At 36.0% G+C, this 23,381-nt stretch overlaps 1 protein-coding gene across 1 annotated transcript; it reads left to right on the top strand.

Annotated features, from left to right (window-relative positions):
- The first annotated feature begins 1,798 nt into the window (after positions 1-1,798).
- Positions 1,799-22,581, top strand: LOC141497717 (E3 ubiquitin-protein ligase DTX3L-like). Its single transcript, XM_074200486.1, has 2 exons — positions 1,799-1,892; positions 18,378-22,581. The coding sequence occupies exon 2, from the start codon at positions 18,456-18,458 to the stop codon at positions 20,061-20,063; it is 1,608 nt and encodes a 535-aa protein (XP_074056587.1). The 5' UTR covers positions 1,799-1,892; positions 18,378-18,455; the 3' UTR covers positions 20,064-22,581.
- The last annotated feature ends 800 nt before the right edge of the window (positions 22,582-23,381 follow it).

Here is a 23,381-nt window from a genome sequence, read left to right as displayed (position 1 = left end):
CTATTTCATCATCTCTTCAGGGTATAGACACATTAGTGATATTGTTGGATCAAAGGGTATGCACATTTTTTGTTGCCCTTTGGGCATAATTCCAAATTGTTCTCCAGAAAGGTTGGATGAGTTCACAGCTCCACCAACAATGCATTAGTGTCCCAGATTTTCCACATCCCTTCCAACATTGATCATTGTCCTTTCTGGTCATATTGGTCAGTTTGAGAGGTGTGAGGTGACACCTTAGAGATGCTGTAATTTCTATTTCTCTAATAAGTAATGATTTAGAGCAATTTTTCATATGACTATGGATTGCTTTGATTTCCTCATCTGTAAATTGCCTTTGCATATCCTTTGACCATTTGTCAATTGGGAAATGGCTTGGTTTTTTAAAAATTTGACTCAGTTTTCTATAATTTTTAGAAATGAGTACTTTGTCAGAAATACTAGTTGTAAAGATTGTTTCCCAGTTTGCTATATTTCTTTTGATCTTGGTTACAGTGGTTTTGTCTGTGCAAAAGCTTTTTTAATTTAATGTAATCAAAATCATCTAGTTTGTTTTTAATGATATTCCCCATATCTTCCTTGATCATAAACTGCTTCCCTTTCCATAGATCTGACAGGTAAACTACTCCTTGATCTTCAAGTTTGCTTATAATAAGATTTTTTATGTCAAGATGCTGTATTCATTTTGATCTTATTTTGGTATAGGGTGTGAGGTGTTCGTCTAATCCAAGTTTCTTCATACTAACTTCCAATTTTCCCAACAGTTTTTATGGAAGAGAGAGTTTTTGTCCCAATAGCTGGACTCTTTGGGTTTATCAAACAGCAGCTTACTATAGTCATTTCCTTCTATTGCACCTAGTCTATTCAACTGGTCAACCACTCTGTTTCTTAGCCAATACCGGAAAGTTTTGATGACTGATGCTTTATAATATAATTTTAGATCGGGTAGGGCTAAACCATTTTCTTTTGCAGTTTTTTTCATTGAATCCCTGGAAATTCTTGACTTTTTATTTCTTCCTGTGAATTTACTTACAATTTTTTGTAACTCATTAAAGTAATTTTTTTGAAATTTTTATTGGCAGAGTACTAAACAGTTTAGTTTTGGTAGAATTGTCATTTTTATTAAGTTAGCTTGACCCATCCATGAGCAGTTGATGTTTGCCCAGTCATTTAAATCTAATTTTATTTATGTGAGAAGTGTTTTGCAATTGTGTAAATCCATTTTCAACTTGGATTCCTTCTCTCCTTCCCCCATCCTTTGTAAGATCATTTGTGGTTTGTTAAATTTATTTTTGTTCTGTTAAACTGGCTACTTTATTTTTTTAAAAAAACATTCATCCATTTATCAGTATTTTAGGCATAAAATTAGACAAAAGAGCTTCAACTAATATTTTTCTTTATTTCATTTGTCTCAAATGTCTCCCCACTCAGATTGGTCTTCACCATTCAGCCGTCTAAGTGATTATCCTAAAGCACAGATCTCACTATCCCAACCCAAAGTAACCTAAGATGACTTGGGCCAAGGAGGGGGAAGGGGAAGGGCAGGGCAGGGGAATGAGGGAGGGAGAAAAATTTGGGAAAAAAAAACCTTTACAATAAAAACGAATATTGAAAGTTCTCTTTGCATGTATTTGGAAAATAAATTTATTTAAAAATTTTAAAACTGAGCAATTAATTAGCTGGGAGGGGAGGCGTTGTCCAAATTTTGTTCATTTCTTTAATACATTGGCCGAGTCAAGCCCCGCCTCCCGGGTGACGTCACAGTCTCCTCCTTTCTGCGGTTTTCACCTGGGCTGGGCTGTTGCGCATTTTGTGAAAAGGGGTTGCCAGCAGCTGTTGTCTGTTCCCGCATCCCGGGCCTGCTCGATCCCCGCGGGAGCCGCTGTGTGTGGGAGGTAAGTACGGTCTCCCGGGGCGTCCCTCGGACTCGCTCCCCAGCACCCCTCGGGGCGTGTAGGTGCGCCCCCCCCCTCGGTCCCGGGCCTGGCGGGCTTCCCCCACGGATGGCTCGGCAGCTGCATGTGCCCGGGGCTCCGAACGGGTCCCGGGAGGCCTGGGGGGTCCTCTGGGAATGCATCCATCCCCCATCCCCCCCAACCTCCGATGGCCCTCTTCCCACTGCCCGATCCCCGCACCCCTTCCCTCCGCCCCCCCCCCCAAGCCTCGCGCCCGCCTCCGACCCTCGCAAGAACGGGACGGAAGGTGGCATTGCTGGGGGGTGGAAGGGAAAAAAGTGTTCAGTCCACGAAATGCTTACTATTTTCGTCTTTTTCATCGTCACTCATTCATTCATGCATATATTTATTATTCTGGGCTCAACAAACTCCCGATTCCCTTGTACAGCAGACAAAAGGAACAAGAGGCTTGACTGTGCACCTGTTGATCTCTGTTCTCTTTAGCTTGGGGGTTTTTTAATCAATAAATTCATTACGTATTTTTCCAAGCTACCGATTTTTTGTGGTTGATTTTTGGTCTTCCTTCTGTTCTGGTCTATTCCATTGTTGTTGGGGTTTTTAATGCTTTAGTGGCTGTCTTTGTGTGAGTTTGGTTTTTCCCTCTCCCCAGGCTCTGGTTTCTCTACTTCCCACACCTTACCTCATTGAAAAAAGAAAGAGGAAAAAGAAAGATAGCCCTTGTCACAAATATGCACAGTCAAAGAACACAAATCCCTATTTTGGCTCTATCTGAAAATGTATCTTATTTGGCCAATATTAAATGTGGGTCCCATGCTTCTTCATCGGTCTTCCAGGATATTCATTGATCATTTCGTTGATTAGACCTGAAGTCTTTCACAGGGGCAAACCCCACCTCTTTTAGGCTCAGTGAAGTAGCTGCAGAGCTAATATGGCTTAGGAGGCCAAGCAGATAAGGCTACCTCCCCGTCTCAAATACTTTAAAAATGGACAAAAGGATGGTCCCTGTGTAGATCATCTAATCAATTGAATTGAATTTAAAAGAATAATTCTCTTATTTTAAAGTATTTTTAAAATTTATTTTTGCAAGGATTTATTATCAATTCCTCCTAATGGCACCCGGTTCCTCGCAGCAGCAAGAACAATAAAAGGCTCACCATAATGATGTATATTCTAGCCAAACCAGTGTTCATCTTGATCAAGTCCAAATAAGCAGGTGCCATTGTGGATTTTCAGTCCATCCATTCCTTAGTAGGAGTGATTCATCTAGATCCAGCATCCAATAGGATTCCCAAAACTTTTAAACTTTTTTTCTCTCCTCAATATTGTTATCTTTGTATAAATTGATTTAGTTCTGCTCACTGCCATCTGTATCAGATTTTAAGAGTTCTTCCCAGTTTCCTCTAAAACTGTCCATTTCTTACAGTAAAATAAAATGTTCTCCTACCATTGTATTCATAGATCACAGTTACTTCACTGTAAGTAGACACCTCCTTAGTTTCCAGTTTTTAGCTACTTCAAAAAAGCACTCCTGTAATTATTTTTATATGAACAATCCTTTTTCTTTTGCTCCTTATGTGGTAATAAGCTCCGTGCTAGTACAATTTAGGGCCACAATTCAGTAACTTTGGGGGCACAATTATAAATTGTTCCCAGGATGTCGAGACCAATTTGCACCTCTACTAGTTGTGTTTTTACTGTGCCTGTTTTCCTGCTGTCTCTGCTTCATTTGTCATTTTGTTCATGAACAGTCAATAGACATTTATTAACCATCTATGATATGCCAGCCACTGTGCTAAGCACTGGGGATAAAATCATCAAGGCTAGTCCCTGTGTCAGAAAGTTTACAATATAAAGGAAGAAGATAACACAGAAGAAAACTGGTGTGGGTGCTCATTTTTCCTTTTTTGTCACCCAGACTGAGGGGTAGGAGGTGGAACCTCAAAGTTCTTTAGATTGGCATTTCTCTAATTATTAATAACTTAGAGCATTTTATCATATGGCTGTTGATTGCTGAGATTTCTTCCTTTGCAGCCTACCTCTTCATAGACTTTGGCCATTTATCTATTGGTGCATGACCCCTTAGTCTAATAAATTTGAATCAATTCCATATAAATACTGTGTCTATATTGATGTATGTATACACATTATTATTGTGTAAAGCCTTTAAGAGAGAAGTTTACTCCAAATTTCCCCCATTATACTGTTTATTTTCTAATTTTTATTCGATTTGATTGTGCCAAAGCTTTTTCAATTTTATTCATTCAGTTGTTCATTTTCTGTGATTATTTGTAAAGCTTGTTCATAGTCTCTTCCATTATCTGTGGATATGAAAGGTGACTTTTTTCCTCCTTGCTCATCTTATCTCTCCATAAATATAATGTATGCTCTTGGTCATACTGACACCTCAGAGTCTCTTTTTAAAATGCTATATAATATGAGTGATGTTGTCACATGGACAGTACTGTGTTTTAATGGCATAAAATATAGCTAATTTTTGATGTCAAAAAAAAGAAGGTATTCCCCCTTCAGTTCCAGGATTAAAAAACCAGAGATTTCTGCAGTGACAGAGGAGAACACTTACCTGGACCTCAGAATCCCTAGAGAGTTTTATTTTTCCCCATGTTGAACAAAATCTCCAATCCAGGCATAAATCAGCAGGATCACAGTATATATTACTATAAATCCCCCTTGCTAATATTTTATTTAAAGTTTTCTTATTATTAGTCATTATTAAAATTGGGTTATGGGGCTTTTTTCTCTTTTTGATTCCCTGCATTTTGTTCAAATATGATCTCAGATACTTAATACATAGCTGTATGACCTTGGGCAAGTCACTTAACTGCATTTGCCTTGCAAAAATTAGAAAATAAAATAGAATAAAATCAGAAGCAAGAAAAATATAGAAAATGAAAGAAAATGAAGCAAAGATATCAATTATCACCACCACCATTGAATATCATACTAGAATTGCTAGCTAGAGCAATAATTAGAATAAAATTAATCTGCACAGTTAATCAGTTCTCCTTCTGGAATAGATCAAGAGTGATTTAGAGTATATATTTTCCATTTTTTTTAGTTTTTTGCAAGGCAAATGGGGTTAAGTGGCCTGCCCAAGACCACGCAGCTAGGTCATTATTAAGTGTCCGAGGCCGGATTTGAACCCAGGGACTCCTGACTCCAGGGCCGGTGCTCTATCCACTGTGCCACCTAGCCGCCCTAGAGTATATGTTTTCATTGATAGCTTTGATTTCTTCTTCTGAATGTTACTTGTTTACAACAATTGCGGAGTGATTTGTATTTGTATCAGTTTACCTCCATTTCCTTATCCATAGATCTGACAGGTAAATTTTACCATGCTCCAGTAATTTGTCTAAATCATTTACCCATTGGGATTTTATCTTGGTAAACAATTGTGAGATGATGGTCTCTGCCAAGTTTCTGTAAACTGCTTTTCAATGTTTTCAGCAATGATTTGCAGACAGTGAATTTTTGCCCCCAGAGTTGCTCAAACACCAGATTACTATGGTTTACTACTATGTATTGTGTATGTAATCCATGCTTCTGATTCACCACTGTAGTTCTTAGACAGCCCCAGATTGTTTGGATGATTAACATGCTTTGTTAACAATTTGAAATTTGGCACTGCTTGGCAGCCTTTCTTCACATATTTTCATTGTTTCCCTTGATATTCTTGAACTCTTATTCTTCTAGCTTTTTCCTATACCTATTGATATAAACTTATGATTTGGGGGGTTTTTTGCTTGTATTATGGTCATTTGGATTTTAATTTTTCTAATATTGAATCAGTCCTACATTCCAAGGATAAATAACACCTGGTCTTAGTGTATGATCGTTGTGATTAATTGCTCTAACCTCCTTGCTAATATTTTATTTAGCATTTTGCTAATACTTTTTTCTATCTCTGTTAAATAATACTTTGGTATAAATATGTGAATTATTTTAGATAGAATTGTCAGTTTCATTATATTGGTTTAGCCTACAATGAGTAATTAATATTTCTTTAATTGTTTAGATGTCTTTATTTGTGAAATGAGTGAAAATTATTTTGTAATTATGTTCATGTAGTTCCTAGGTTTCTATTATAGATTGGCTTACAAATATTTTATATTGAGTTGCTATTTTGAATGAAAATCCTCGTCTTTTTTTTCATAAAATCAGCTTCCAGTTTTATTTATTAGTTCAATATATTTTTACTTTAATTTTTTTTTTAATTTCTCCTTTGAGGTTTAGGATTTTTATTTTGGTGTTGAAATGGAGATTGTTCATTTGTTTTTGTTCTTGTTTATTTGAATGCCCAGTTCATTGATCTCTTTTTTTAGGTTTTTTTTTTTCAAGGCAATGGGGTTAAGTGGCTTGCCCAAGGCCACACAGCTAGGTCATTATGAAGTGTCTGAGGCCGGTTTGAACTCAGGTCCTCCTGACTCCAGGGCCGGTGCTCTATCCACTGAGCCACCTAGCTTCCCTGATCTTCTCTTTCTTTTGTTTATTTTTATGTGTTTAGAGAGGTACACTTTCCCCTAAGCGCTGCTTCGCCTGCATCTCACAAATTTTAGTTTGTTGTCTTATTATTATGATCTTCCCATCACTACAAGACATTTATTGAACCAGAGAAAGCATGCTGTAATCTACAAACCTTTACTCTTAATATTTAACTTCCAGCCTCATCTCTTTTCTCAACAAGGATGATAATCACAGAATAAATAAAAGAAGAAAATAATGAACAAGATTGATTAATACATTGAAAATATGTATGGGGGAGGTGGCTAGGTGGTGCTGTGGATAGAGCACCGGCCCTGGAGTCAGGAGTACCTGGGTTCAAATGCATTCTCAGACACTTCATAATGACCTAGCTGCGTGGTCTTGGGCAAGTCACTTAACCCCATTGCCTTGCAAAAAAAAAAGAGACTATGAGTGAAATGCACAAGAGCAGACCACAGAGTAGGAATTCTTCTAGATATCTAAAAATAATATGCAGTATAACTATTTCTCAAAATTTATTTCAATACAACTATTTTTCAGATCTTTTATCCAGGTATTTTTTCATTTTATGTGTATCATGACCTACAGGTGCCTCAATAATGTTGGCATAACATTAGCAGAATATTTGTCTGGTTCCATTCTGTGTACCTGATCATGGGAGAAGGTAAAGAATCTTATACAAAGTTACTTCTCAAAACTAGGTTAGAATATAATCTCTTTAGGACAATCCAATGTTAGAATTTAACCCTCACTTACCTTTTGATACTATTTTACAAAATATCACCCACTTTAGGGAATTCAGATCTTTTCAAGAGCTATACTACAATTATACAGTTCTCAGGTTTTCGTATAACTATTGTGTGAAGTAAAACAACGCTCACAGGAATCAAGAATTTGGAGTCTAAGTCAGGCAGCAGGATATGTCATTATTTTCCTCAAGGAAGGACACATTCCATTGCAAAACCAAAACTAGAAAGTATGTCAGAAATAATATTTTGTAGGTCATTTTTATGGTAATTAATAATCCTACCTCTTAATTCTCATTTTATACACAGTGGCTGGTAAGACAGACTCACAGTCTCTTCACTAATATTATCCAACAGGTGCATAGCAAATTCAATCTTTGTTATCCTACCTATTCATAATTAATCTCTATCTTATTAGGAAGTTATCATTTTTAATCCCTTATCACCATAATTATTCATAGCTAATCTATTCCCTACGAAAAAGATATTTTTACAAAACCTTATCATAACATTTCCTTTAAACAAATTTGGAGATGTCCAGTCAGAAAGATAGTCAGTTCATTTAGGATTACCTGAGGTTCTAAGAATATAGGAACCAGACAATGTTTTTCTCTCCCAGCAAATAACACTGATAAAGAATATAAAAATGTATCCAAGGAAGTCTCAATGAAGGTTATTCTCACCAGAATGTGCACAAAAGTGTATTGAGGAAACTTCACTAAAGAGCCATCATTTTTCCCACCTGTGCATAAGAATGTTTTCTTTATGAATAATTTATGAATAAATTTATGAATAAAAAATAATAAAGGACAAGAGACAGAGAAATTCCTTTTCTAGTAACTGTAGACTTAGGAATCTGCCTCCCAAGGCAAACCAAGAAACTGTATGAATAAGGTTGTTATGAGGAAACTTCACTAAAAGGCCGTCTCTCACAACTGTTATGTTCAGAGCAGCACCATAGCATCAACAACACAAAAATAAACCCTATTAATATTATGATAGGACAAATCAGAAACTTTCAAACAGTATTTGCTTTCAGGAAATATCTCTTAAATAAACTTGTCACTAACTCCTCATTGTTTTTAAAATGCTAGACAATATCAAGACTTTGGGCAAACACTTGTGTGCAACATTCAGTTAATGTCCTGAATCCTGATTAGATTCACAAACTGAGCGCCAGACCTGTGGCAATGCTGTTCAACTAAGTGGAGTGAATGTAATAGGAGTGTGTTGAGAAATAATTAAAACTTTATCTAGGGTGTTCCTGAAGACTGTCTCCACAAATATCTCCCCCAGATTCAAACTGGGCCAGTAAAATAATCTTTTTAGCTTTTCCATCCAGAAGAGATACTTTACCTAATTAAGGAGAAGTAAAATCCAGAGGCTGCTACTGAAGCTTCAAGGTATCACTAGTGGGAAGACCTCACATTCATTATCTTTTTTGTATATATATGTGAATATGCACAGGTGTGTATGTATATGTGTCTTACAGATTTTTCTTTGTCATGTTTAAGAATTTTTCATATATATGTATAATATGCACAAGCACACACACACACACACACACAAAACACTAGTGTAGGCAAAAATAATCTATCAAAGGAAACTCCTTAAAGCGTGGGATAAGGGAGAACTCCCAACTGAGGAAGGAACAACAAAAAGAAACAATTAGTTTCTGTAATATCTGATTTAAAAATAAGGGAAATTTTAGCTGATGAATACTCTAGTCTCAGTTCAAAACTTTGGGCAATCATTATCTGAAAGACTTAAAAATAGCGTTAGCAGTTTAAAATCAAAGCAACCTATTGTTACTTACGGGTTTAGTGAAAAGAACTGATTTTTTAAATGAATTTAAACCATCTGATGTCATTTCCTCCCCCAAGAAGTCATTAGTCATAATTAAAGGGATGATTTTTAATTGATATTTTATTTTTTCTCAATTACATGTAAAAACAATTTTAATCTTCAAACGTTTACACTTTTGAGTTCCAAATTGTCTTCTACCTTCCTTGCCATGCCACATCATTGAGAAGACATGTTACCTTATTTGTAAAAGCTCTTTCACACATCTTATATATGAGATGATTTGCCTGATGGTGCGTCTATTTGTCTCCTTCTCCTGGTGTATCCCTTTTTCTTGTTCCTTATTTTTTTTTATTAATATCATGTCTCAGAGACAGCTTATATCTTTCCCCTCTGTGTATTTTCCTTCTAACTACCTTAATACTAATAATAATAATAATGTTCTTAGGAATTTTCCTTGAGAAAGGACACATTCCATTGCAAAATGGCAGGGAGTGGGTCAGAAATAATAATTGGCAGCTTATTTTTATAGTGATTAATACTCCCACCTCTAAATTCTGTCTTATCCCAGCATTGGCTGGTAAGTCGGGCTCATAGTCTTTTCACTAACATCTAAACTGTGCAGAGCAAATTCAATCCTTAGTATCCTAATTATTCATAGCTAATCTATACCCTATTAAAGGTGATGTTTTACAAAACCTTATCATGCATTTCCTTTGACTAAATTTAGAGATGTCCAGTCAGAAAGAAAGAATCAGTTCAGTTCTAAAGATTACCTCAGGTTCCAATAATATGGGAACCAGATAGTGTTTTTCTCTCCCAGTGAACAACACTGTTAAGGAATGCAAAAATGTATAAGAATATAAAAATATAAAAATGGAAGTTCATTCTCACCACCTGTATATAAGAATGTTTTCTTTCTATATATGAACAACAAAGTCCAAGGGCAAGAGATAGAAAGAGAAATTCCATTTACAGTAACTGCAGATAACTTGGGAATCTGTCTCCCAAGGCAAACCCAGAAACTGTTTGAATAAGGTTTTTAATGAGGAAACTTCACTAAATGACTGTCTCTCACAACCCCCCCTATTCTTTTTATCCTCTATGAAGTTTCCTCATACCATTCTTCTCAATATTCCCTCCATATTCAACTTTATTTTTCCAAGAGGGGCCCATTCCCTGTGTTTTCATTACCATAATCCCCATAACTTCCTGTGAAATTCTTTATCTCTTGATTGGTAATGATCTTTATCACTGCCTGTACCCTTATGAGTCTTTTGGGAGTAGGAATGGAGTTAATAGTTGCCTCTCCTTCTTCTTCTAGGTAATAGACAGGCAACAAACATAAGATTGGTCAGCCAGAAAGGAGCATAAGTAAGGGTGTTAGACTTACAGAGTCATGGGGAATGTTACAGATATTAAAGGGGGCACAACTCCCTGAGCCATACACACACACACACACACACACACACACACACACACACACACACACAAAGATGTAAGATGAGGGAAGATGAACTGGTTTGGTCTCTCTCTTTTCCCCTGAAGACATTCAATATCTTTCCGTATTTGCAGAGTCCATTCCAAACCCTAAGTCAGATAACTTGTTGAAATCTTCTCTTCTGGTAAAGGAACTTCTTATCACAACATCTTATCAGACTTACACTCATGTTTTCATCATTAGACAATAAAATTCTAGTGCCATTACAATTCACATTCTGCCTTACTCGCTGTCACATTGATATACATACTTCACTTTAACAAAATAAATCTTCCATAATTATGTCACTACACAAGTGGATTCACTAAAAATTGCTAGATTGGGCTGCTTGGTGGTACAGTGCATAGAGCACTGGCCCTGAGTCAGGAGTCCCCAAGTTCAAATTTGGCCTCAGACACTAAATAATGACCTAGCTGTGTGGCCTTGGGCAAGCCACTTAACCCCATTTGCCTTGCAAAAATGTAAAAACAAGTGGTAGATTAATTTGAGCTTATAACATCTACATTAGATGATCATCTGAGTACAATGTTCAGCAAATGACATACATTCTCTACCTCTTGCTTCTCATTAAAATAATAACTCAAGCATCCTTAACTAAAATGAATTTCTCTTCCCAAAATGTTTCTAAATATACTATAGATGATTCTTCTCCTGATATCCTCAACTGACTTTCATTCCCCCCCACTTACAGTAGAACTTGTGTGTGATAAAAATACACTAAAGAAAATTTTCACAGAATATTCTGAGAAAAAAAATGTATTTGCTTTTCTTGAGAGAAGGGCAGACTCATGCACCCAGAGGACAGTCAAGCAAAATTATATGGCCTAATGTGATCCCCTCCTCCTCCTACTCCCTATCCTCTCTGTTAACTCATTGGTTAGCCTTCAGAGTTTCATTCTACTTGGGAAAATCTACCCCAGCAACAAAGAAAAGAATGAAAGGTTTTTATAAAATATTACCTCACCATCCAGATAGTGAGAATAACCTTCAGTTACTTCTTATTGAAATAATGTCTAAGTCTAGTAAAAATAGGTTTCTCATAAAGTTATGAACTTGTCTTGGAATGCAAAGTCTTCATAGGAACAGTCTACTATTCTCCTATTTAGTAAAAATATCCTTATTGAGAAAACAGGTGGCATTACAAGTCTCATTTGGAGTGCAAGGTTGTTCTTCTAAGAAGAATGGTTTTTTTTTTCCTTAAAATTTTTTAACCCTGAGAGGACTTCACTAGAAATATTAACCTTAAGAAGGTTTTGTTGGGAATATTTGGCTCAAACCTAAGACTACTATTGTGCAGAATTAGGTCTTTTTATTCTTCAATTGACCTAAAATTTCTAAATCGGATTTTCTTATAGCAATTTACTATAAAGATCCAGGACATCAAAAAAATTCCTTTATAGATAATTTTGAGTGTCAGTTTCCAGGCAGAGGTCATATGGGTAGTCAAATGCCTTAAACTAAATTTTATATTTATCTGGTGAGAATTATTCAGATGTTACATTTAGGGAAATCAAGTCAGATTTAAGTCTACACTGAAAAGCTGCGCCTTCAACATTTTATCCCAATGCACTTGTCACATGTAGTCTCCAAACCTCTGTTGGGCGTCCTGGCTTTAGAAGCGCATTAACCCAAAACATTTCCTTGCTGATCATACCTGATATCAGACACAGAACAAAAACCATTGATCTAAAATAGTAATTCCATCAGATTAGACCTCCAAGTGAACCAACTTTACAAGGACTAAATACTAATTATAATCTGGACAGAGGGGGTTCCGAATCAATGAGCCCTCTCCCCTACACATATATCTACACTGAGCACACCTCCTGGGTCCCTGTCATCAGAATACACTAAATAAGGTTATCTTTCAACCCATGCAAAGAGCAGTCAAGTTCTCCCAGCATCTGGAGCATTCCCTGAAATACAAAAACTTCTTCACAAGCATGTTTCATAACTCAACTAGAAGATCTGTCCCTCTAGTGGCACTAACTTCTTATCTCTAGACACATATCTTTCTGTCTGACATCATATCTGCTTTATTCCTATATAAAGATATTATGTCAGAAGCCTCTTGGTTAAAGACCCCTCCTTCTGTACAGTAAATAAATACCTCCTTTGGCTAAGGGGATCATCTCCAGAATTCCCACATAAAAATTAGCCAGAGATTGTCACAGAAAAATGTCAAATTATTATCATTATTTTTTTCTTTCCCTTTTTGCTCAGGTGCTTTTACTTCAAAGCAAACAACCACAGTTTTGGGGTATGTATGTGTGTGTGTGTATATATGTGTGTGATATATATCACAATAGCTAATGGCAATAATCCTAATTTACATATATAATCAGAAAGTTCCTATGTAAACAATTATCTATAATAAAGCAGTTTGATTATTATTCACGTTTGAAATACAAATCATTGATTTTAAAATTCTTTCAATCCATTAGAACATCTTAGGGGACTTTTAATCTTCAAAATGTGCTATCAATTCCAAATGTAAGAAAAAAGTAATGAGTAACACATTAATTACTAGATTTTGCGAAGCAATCTTTCCATTGTTACATTTATATATGAACCTAGAGATCTAGAGCAAGTTCCAACACATTGTTTAAAAATTTCAGGGATTCCAGAGGGTTGTGACTTTTGATATTTCTCCTCATTATCCCTACAAAGCAATTAATTATTAATTCCAGGCTTTGACATCATTACAGTAAAATATCTTATATTTACAAAAGTATATCACATAACATAACAAAAATGTTTCAACAGCTTACCCAATAAGTTACCTAATTAGGGGTTACATACTTTTTACTTTTCCAGTCATTCTTCCCTTACACTTATTCAATGCTACTGGAAAGGTATCTCGCAGTTAGAATATACTTTCCAATCTCCTATATACTATTCTTTTGAATTTGCAATTAACAAGGGAGGGAGGCAGAGAAATCTGCAATTTTACTTCTTCAAAATTGAACATTTAATTTTTAACCTACATGAAACATAATATTTCCATGCTGACATCTCATTCTTTTAAAGCAAAACAGAACAAGTTCTCTTAAAGTTAACCTTATACCTGAATATCTTCTACATGCAAATCTCTTTTACAAGCTTATTTACCTCTTATTCCAAATACACTTCTATTTTCAAAAAGAAAATTAGATTCTTCATGAATTAATCTTATACATATGATAATTTCAAAAGCCTTAATGTAAAACTATGCCATGCAGTGTTACATTTACCTAGAACAAGACCTCAAATAGACACATTTTCTTCTTTTCAAATGACAGATATGAAGTAAGTTACTTTAAAAGGTGATAGATGAAACTTCAATTCATTCATTTTTTGTTATTACAACACAATTTAAGATTCTCAAAAAGTATAGTTTGAATCTGTTCTTAAATGAAGTTTACTAATTATATGAAATACATTCCAATTTCATGTATATTTCCTTTATTCCCTAGAACTTTGCAACACAGAAAATTCCTAAGACCAGATGTTTCTAAAAATTCCTTCTTATTATTATAAGATTTTCTTTATACTTTTCTTAACAATCTTATAAATTCTAAAAGTTATATCCAACATAACCTTAAACTATTTTCTTTTCAAAACCGAAAAGTTTGCAAATTTTAATCTTTATCAGTGCAATTCTAACTTCCTAATGTTCTAGCTTATCAGAGCTTTTTATCCTCACTGACCAACATTTCTTAATATTAGAACATTTAGGAATACCACATATCATAATCAAAATTATACATTTTTACAAACCCCTTAATTCAGTTACATGTATTTCCAGATTACTTTGTACAGAAGATTAGCCTATTAGAGTTATCTAATAGAAGAAATAATAATAAAATTAAAAAATTAACATTAACCTAGCAATTGCTCACAAGTCATATTATGGGGTTTATTACTTTCCAGTCAGTTCACTACCAGATATTGCAAAAGTGGCAGTCTAAAGCAATTTTCAAATTACCCCCAAACTGATTTAAAAGCACATCTCAATTTAGCATAAACCAGGGATATGCAAAACCAGAAGACATTCCATAGCTTATCAATTGACTTATAACTCTCTATAGTCTTTCTCTTTTTACATTGATTTTGAAATCAATTTTCAGAGTTCCCCAAATCAATCCTTTTTACTTATACAAAGTTAAACTTTTTTCCCACATGCCTTAGCTAACTTCCATAAATTTGATATACTTCAAAACCCCTCAACTTCCTCCATACCTTTTTATTTTTCCTTGCAACCCTTTTATTATTTTCTCCACAGTTCTTTCAAACTCATTACTCAGACAGCACAACTTACACTTTCCTTTAACATGCTGTTTAGCCATATTTCAGACTGTATTCATTATACTTTCCTTTTTCTTTTTCATTTTAGGATGTACTGTTCTTAACTAGACTCACTGACTTATTTAAACTTTTACAGCTTTATGAACCACATTTTCTTACATGATTCTGATTCTGTTTTTCACAATACACCTTTCCATTCAAACGTTTTAATATTTAACACTCCTTGATTTTAACTGGTATAACTTTTGGAAAAACAAACAGCCACTCAAAAATCCCACAGCCTAATTGGAATATTCCCTACCCCCTTTCAGATAGAATAAACCAAATAACTTGTCTTTAAGGGGGCAGCCCTAAATCTTTTCTAGGGGTTCTTCTGTTCTTAGATCTCAATTGTCTCATGAATTCCTGTGATTGTTTTGGAAATGAAATAAATAACATTATCAGAATCTATATTTTCACTATTAAACTCCTGAAGCTTTAATTTTACCATAGGGTATACTTGGATTCTTCCTGTTAAATGATCAACTGTTTCAGCATATGCTTCAGTCTCCCTTTTTCTGGCATTTCTATATATCCCTTTAGGCACTTTAGAATGGACAAAGAGCTGACTCTCATCCTCCTAGAATTTGTTTCCTTAAAGTTTTCTCAACATAAAATATCATTTCTCTCATGATTTATTTATTTAACATATTTTCCCATCTGGTAAAACTCACTGTTTCTTTTTCTGTTTCTACAACTTCAAATAAATTTCCTTTTTAAAAGTTGTTTCACCAAGTCTTCATGAAACAATGCCCCCTTTTTCTATTAACTAGTCCTTTTTCTTAGTTCCTCCCTTCTGTTCTTGTTTCAAGGTTGAGCCAGTACAAGTGGCAAGTGGGGGAGAAAGGTGGGTGGAGGCTGCAGAGGAGTCTTGCAGAGAATTTCAGGGGAGAAGTGGGAGAGAAGAAAGTAAGCCAAAGATACCTTGTAGTGAAAGTTTATCTCCTGTTTCATTTTCATTCACATAATTCTTAAAATTTAGCCGACCCAATTTTATCTGCCTAAGTGATTATCTGGGGGGGGGGGAGTATTTTGTAAAAAGAATTTTTCCTGCAGTCCCTAATTCAGTCCAAGAGCAAATTGCAAATTTGTTCCTGCTTTGTTTCTTGCTGCTAGATAGTCAATCAGAGCCCTATGGAATCTGTGTCACTCATTACCAGCTCAACAAAGCCTAAGCCAATTCCTTTCTGTTTCTTGCCCTGGACATCTTGGTGTGGAGACTTGGGGATACTGAGAGTTTGGGTTTAAAATTCTATTGTACCCTACAGGGAAGTGGGGGGGGGGGAAGAAAAGGGAAGAAGAAAGTATAAGTGAAAGTAAAAAAAAATTAAAATTAACAGAAAATTTAAAGTGGAAAGGGAGGAAAACATTAGGGAGGAGGGAGGAATGAGAGAAAAGGAAAGAGAAAAGTATAAATGGGGAAAGAAACCTCTAAGTATCTAGTAAAGTAAAATCACTTCTAATTTAAATAAGTATAGAACTTCTAAGGACTCTACTAACATCCTGAAGGTCTCTCTTGAGAACTTTACAATTGATTGTATAATATGGGAGACACTGGCACAGGACCACCCAGGTTATGATGCCCTCATCAAAGAAAGGACTGATATCTATGAGCAAGGCAGAATTAAAGTAGGTCAAAGGAAACATGAGACATATAAGTTTAAAGTGAGCATCCTAGATTTTCACCTGGACTATTTGTATATGACCTTTCAGAGCATTCTGAGCTTGTATTGGTCTGATCAGCCACAGCCAGATGCCCAGTAATTTGTCTCAAACATAGTGATGTCATTTTGGTTTTCTTCAATAGAAGGACAAGAACCCACCATATCTATATCCCTAAGTACAATCTCTTCCACCATATTCAACCCTTTAACTATCCTAAGAGAAATAAAATTCTCAGGAGTTACAAGGGTTATCTTTCCTTGTAGGGTTGTATATAATTTAATGTTCTTGATTAACATTTGATTTTTCCCCTTTCCATTTAGCTCTTTATGCATTTCTTGAATCTTGTATTTGAGCAGCAAATTCTCTGTTCAGTTCTGTTCCTTTTATCAGGAAATTTTGGAAGTCCTCTATTTCTTTGAACATCCATCTTTTCTCATGTGAGAATATGTTCAATTTTGCAGGGTAGTAAATTCTTTGTTGCAATCTACCTTCTGAAATATCATATTCCAGGTCCTCTAAGCCTTTAATGTTAAAGCTGATATGTCCTGTGTTAATTCTGATTTTGAATCCTTTGTATTTAAATTGCTTCTTTTTGGCTACTTATAGTAATTTTTCCTCTATTTGAGAATTCTGGAATTTGGCCATGATAGTTTGATAGTTTTTAATCCTGAGTCCCTTTTTGGAGGTGTTCTGTGTATTCTTTCAAGGACTATTTTGTCTTATTGATCTCGTATATAGGAGCAGGTCTTTGTAATAACTTCCTGAGAGAATATTTTCCAGGCTCTTTTTTTGACCTAGGTGTTCTGATAGACCAATAATTCATAAATTATCTCTCCCAGATCTACTTTCCAAGTCATTTGTTTTTCCTAAAAAGTACTTTGTTTTCTTTCATTTTTTTCAGCCTTTTAATTTTGTTTGATGGAATTTTGGTTTCTTATAGATTCTTTAGATTTTGTTGCTTCAATTCTAATTAATAGGGTTTTATTTTCAAGTTCTTCTTTGAAATTTTGGATTTATGTCCAAGTCATCGACTCCTTTGAGACTTCTGTTGTAGGTAACTTGTCACTGCTCTGCTGTGGTTTCTTCTCACACTAGTTCTGACGTTTGCCCTATCGTTCCCAAAGTTCTGATATTGTCTGTAGTTGGGATCCTCCCTACTGGCTTGCTTTCTAGTTGCAGGGGCCTGGGCTGCTGTCTGGCTGCCAGGACCTGGACTACACTGTGGCTAAAAAAACCTCCAGTGGTTTTCCTGCTCTCCCACCTAGCTGGACTTTACTTCTTCTTTTCTACCAGAGATACAGACCTTCAGTAAAGATCCTCCATGATGTCTGCAGTTGAAAACTTGTTTTGATCTTTCTTTGGGGGTGGGGGAGATGTAGCTTTAATGTCTGTATAGAGGCTTCATTTAATGTTGTGGTGGGAAAATCTCCAGAAGCATGCTAGCTTCATGCTTCCATCTTGACTCCACCCCAGAAGTCTCTCCTCTATTTAAAAAAAAAATCTTTGTGCTTATTTTAATCTTGTTTACTTGTTGGCTTTCTTAGTATTTCAACTAATATTCAGATCATTACTTCTCTTGTTTTCTATGTCGTTTATCTATCTATCTATGTGTATACACACACACACACACACACACACATACACAATCTTTCCTCCTTGGGGTTGCTTTATCTACATTCTGGCAGTTGTATATTGTTTCATGACCATGATCTTCATACTCATAATCATCATTCTTTCAAATAATTACTTGGTTTTTTAAAAATTATTCTTTGAACTACTAATTATTTGGGATTTCATTGTTGTTGCCATTTGATTCTCTGTCTTATGTTTGTGTTTTCTCAACCAATTATTTTTATTATGGTCTTGGTAAAGAGGTGAGGTAGAGAGCTGACAGCACTTTTTTGTCTCTCTTCTTCTCCCCAGTTTCCCCCACCAGAGCCCAGCAAATAAAGATCACACACAGCCTCAGCTCTTGTACTCACAAGTCTCTTCCCTGCCCTGATGGCTACTGACAGCACTGCCCACAGCCCACCATACCGGGTCCTGATCCGGGTATCTGAGAGTTGCCCTGGAATGCAGAAGAAGCTGCAGAAATATTTCCAGAACCCATGGAAGTCTGGGGGAGGCAAGTGCAAGGTCAAAGCTGGTCCCACTGAAGGCACTTACTGGGTAGAGTTTTATAAAAAACAAGCCAAGGAAGGTGTGATAGCCAAGAGAGATCACTCTGTGCCTGTCAGTGATACAAAACATGTGAATGTCTTCATAGAAACAAATGAAGATCCAGGGGAGAACAACACATTGGAGATAAGCCAGCTTTCCCCTCAGACTCAGTCACTGCCAAAGGAATTTCCAGATAAGAAGCAACCAGAGGAAGGAGGTGCTGCTAGTGCTTCTAATTCCTCCAAACAAAAAGTATTTCTCCAAGTGGAGGCTCAGCTGAGCTTCAAGCTTTCCAAAGAGCAAAGGGAGATAATTACCAATCTTTGTCCAAATATCAAAATAGAGGGAGGCCATGATGGTCCTGAGAAAGTGATTGGTGATTATGAAGATATTGAAAAAATTTATCACTTCTTAAGAGATAAGGTCGAGGGAAATGACCAGAAAGAAGATATTCCTGACTCAGTCTCACCAAGCAAAACCGAGGAGATTGCACCAAATGAATGCAGAAGTCTTGTTCTTTACTCAAAACCACAAATCATACCTGAAGAAGATTCAAATCTTATCACAATTCCTCCACATATGTATGAATATTTCAAAGATATCTTCTCGCAAACTATAAACAGAATAGAAAATGAGCATCAAGTGCATATCAGAAGTGCTTTGGTGTATCCTACAGGCAATGTGAGTTTAGACGTTGAAACAAGTAAGGCATGGACCCAAGAAGAGGCTCAAGAAGCTTTTATCAAAGCTTTTCAGGCAGAAATACAGAATGTGAACCAGAAGGAGGTTCATTTCACAGATGATAAGGTGGTACTTGGCATGCAAAAAACACTGTCTGACAAGTTTCAAAATCTTCATATTGAAGCTGAAGAAAAAGACTTAATCCTCTGGGGAAACACAGAGGATATTTTAGAAGCTCAGCATTTCATTGAAGCAAGTTGCTTCTCCCAAAAACAACCTGGGCAATCAATGGTCTCTCAAAATGTGAAGAATGGAATTGAGGTTGATACTCTTCATTGGCGTCTTCTGGGTCAAGAATTCAGAGAAATCGAGAAAACATATCACACTGTAATGGAATTGATACACAAAACCAAAACTCAGAAAACACTCGTTATATTTAAACCAAAAGACAAAGACATAGACCTCTCTGCACATGCTTATGAAGATTTTGCTGATATCTTTCAGATGCTTGTACCTCAGATTGTTAAAGAGGTAGTGATCCTGAAACCATTAGACCAAAAGAAAAAATGCTGGCTTGAGAAAACATTCTATGAAAACCTGGAAAGAAAGCACTCCCACGTAAACTTCGAGTGGAACGAACAAGAACTGACCTTGACCGGTTTGCCCAAGTACCTTGAAAAAGCAATGAAATATATCAAGAGATATTTTAGTGTCGAAGTTCCTGCTCAGCAGAAACAAGGGCCGGGTCTCTCCCTTGGAGAGAATTAGAATAATCTCCAAATTCCCCTTGGACACAATTGGTGATGATTTCAAGATGGCTTTACCTTCCTCCAAGAGACTGTCTAACTGTGAAGACTTAGGAAAAGAGGAGGAGGAAGAGGAGGAGGATATCTGTCTGGAAATCATCCACCAAAACTAAGTTCTCCAAAACTGCAAGTGTATGTGATCCTTTTATGAGAGAGACTATGTAACAAAAACCAGAGTGTCCTGTATGCCAGACATCCTGTCATATCCTGAAAAGGAATCAGCCAGATGGTACAATGCCATCCTCTTAAAGGACTTCTTCACTTCTAAGTTATAGTTCATATGAAACTATTATGATTCATTATGACATGCAGGGAGGCATACGGACAGAAGATCATCCCAGGAAAATGCTGTGACAATTGGCATACTTGCTAAATAATGACGAATGGCTGGTTTTGCTTCTCCTCAGAAAAGCTTTTGACCAAAGGTTGATATTTATAGTAGGACAATCTCGACATCAGGTGCCAAGGATGTGAATGACATTCACCACAAAACTCTACAATTCTGTCGGCCAGAAAACTGGCTACCCTGATCCCAGCTATCTGCAACGAGTCAAACTGCAACTGAAAGCTAAAGGAATTGAGTAAGAGGGTGACTTCAAGAGAGAGCTGCACTTGCAAAAGCTGGAACTGAGGAAAGCAGTCAAACAATCGTGTGTGTCTGTGTGTGTGTGTGTGTGTGTGTGTGTGTGTGTGTGTGTGTGCGTGTGTGCGTGCGGACCATTGAGAGAAAAATAAAAGAATTTGAGAAGAAATTAGTTTGTTTAGTGGGGAGAACTTGATAACCTGTTTAATTTCTTGGAAGTTAATTTTTTTTTGCTTTTTATTAGTCAATCTGAGAGCCTGGTAGGAATATAAAAGTTGTTCTACTGAGAACTCAAAGTATATATGTCTTAGTGCTCTCCTGCCTGTCTTTATTTTTCTGTCACAGGGATGACTTTTCCATTGTACAATGTGATGGCTGACCCTCAGGTCCATTCACACTATGTTTGTTAAGCTCTTGGTGTCCTCAGAACTCCCCAGAGCTAGCTCCCTTCTAACTGGAATGGTAGTCAGAAATACAAAAAAGACTGGAAGACATCTTGAAGAAAATTATAATCTACAAATACTTACATGAGTCCTTTACTGCAAAAACAAACACACAAACAAAGAAACAAATAATTATTCATCCTTGATACTCGGCAAATTTAATATAAATTGAGGAGTGGGGAAAGATATTTCTGTTTTCAATCAAGTTAGTGACTTTCAATCACTTTCAAGAACAAATAGATAACCCTGTGGCTTTCAAAGCCCTTCATAAGTTTGTCCCTCCTTTTCCTTCCCAAATATGGATTAAATGATTCAGTGATACTGGTCTCCTTTACATTTCTTGCCTACAAAACTCTGGATATCCCCCTATGCCTGAAATTCTTTCCCATTTCATTTCTATCTACTGACATTCCTCATTGCTTTCAAGTCCTACCAAAAATTCTACCTAATACATAAAGCCTTTCCCCTACTCCCTTAATACCAGTGCTTTCTCCTGTGTGGATTCTCTCCAACTTGTCCTGTATATAGCTTGTTTGTACATAGTTGTCTGCATATTGTCTTACCCATTTGATTATGAGCTACTTGAGAACAGAGACTGACGTTAGCCTTCTTTTATAACCCGAGCACTTAACACAGGGTCTACCATATAGTAGGCATCTAGTACTTTCTGACTGATTGACTTTGGGCAGGCTCATTGGTTAGATTAATAGGCAACTGGCATTGACTTATGTGCTGCCCTCATTCTCTGTATCATAGCTCACCTTTTGGGGTACCCCTTGTGGCAATTGCTCTGTTTATTTAGTCTTAGTGAGACCACATTCATACTAAAACATTTTCTGAATTTTAACCTCCACAAAATTGTTTGTTCAATTTGTCAGTATTCTAGGTGCCCCCTTCAAAATGCCCATTCATCTCTGAACAAATCTACCTTTCTGTATTTGTTATGAAAACTAAGCAAGAATATTCATTAGAAGCTTAAATTCTAGATCTTGTGGCATTGTTTGGAGAATGAAAGAGAACCTATGAAACAGAGAGGTTCCTTTTCCACTTACAAAGAGATTATTGGTGATTATGCCACACTTTATTGCTCCAGTACAGAAGGTTAAGTATTTTAGCTTAAATACTATCTAGTTGGTTCTTCTTTAAATAATTAAATCATCTTGTTCTGGCTCTATACCTGTGTTTAGGGAGACATTATCTAATGGCTGTGTCAAATGTTTCTAATAAAGTCAAAACTGTGTCATGTTCAGAAAAAAAGTTATGGTCTATAAAGTATTAACTATTTCAATGTTTTTCCATTTGTTTGTAATATCTCTATTCCCTAAATTGATGTGGTCAATTTTTGTAAAAGTTCGTTGTGATAATGTGAAATGTGTATAATCTTTTGCAGTTCCCTTTAGAAGTTACCCATTGTCTTTGTGATGTATTTTCTTTAGCAATTGTTCAGTTCCATATATGCCTTTTTGTTTATGTTTCTATTAAAATCATTGCAAACTGAGAGATATGATGGTGATTTTGTATGTGAACAAATTCATTTATACTGTTATCTTTTTGTGAGGTTCAAATCAGCAACTCTCTCATGTAAGCCATAAGGATGCTTAAATCTCAAGTGTGGAGAATGCAAGAGTCAGAATTATTGAGGACTCAAGCATAGTATGAAGACTAGGAAGGCAGCAAGAATTAAAGTTGATCCTTTGGTAGAATAAACAGCTTTAAATTTTCTGCAAATGTCTAGAAAATTAGTAGAGGGATCACAGGAATGCTTAAATTTGTAGAAACCCAATATACAGGATAACTTTATCTAATTCTCCTTCTTTTCTTACCAGTAAAATCAGGTGCTACAAGAGTATTGCCTCTATTTGGTAAGTCTTTATTTCTCTAAGCCTTCAATTACTGAATGAATTCCTTCAATTTGAACTTTACACAAGGAAGACTGTTCAATGCATGGCTATGACTTTTTCTTGGAATAACAAATTATAATGACTTCAATTCCTTTTATAAAACTGGGCTCACAATACAGATTAAGTTTCCTTTGTTTCAAAGTGCTTTTCCAGCATGGAGTGAGACTGCCACTTCCCCTCGTTCTCTTCTTGAACATGAAGTCACATAGTACCTAATCCAACCTTTTCCTACTAGAGTTCCCAAAACATCTCCTCTGGGGTTCAGCATATATAGAATATATGCATACACACACAGACATATTGATTAATCATAGTTTACACAAATGGTCTCTTCCCAGAAGAGCAACAGACAA

Source organism: Macrotis lagotis, chromosome X (genome assembly GCF_037893015.1).
Source record: "Macrotis lagotis isolate mMagLag1 chromosome X, bilby.v1.9.chrom.fasta, whole genome shotgun sequence".
Lineage (NCBI taxonomy): Eukaryota > Metazoa > Chordata > Mammalia > Peramelemorphia > Peramelidae > Macrotis > Macrotis lagotis.
The sequence above is the reverse complement of the archived record's forward strand: the minus strand, read 5'-3'. Positions and strand labels throughout refer to the sequence as shown.

What these genes read in the sequence shown, in the direction of transcription:
- LOC141497717 (XM_074200486.1), top strand. Translation starts at nt 18,456, where the DNA reads ATGGCTACTGACAGCACTGCCCACAGCCCACCATACCGGGTCCTGATC.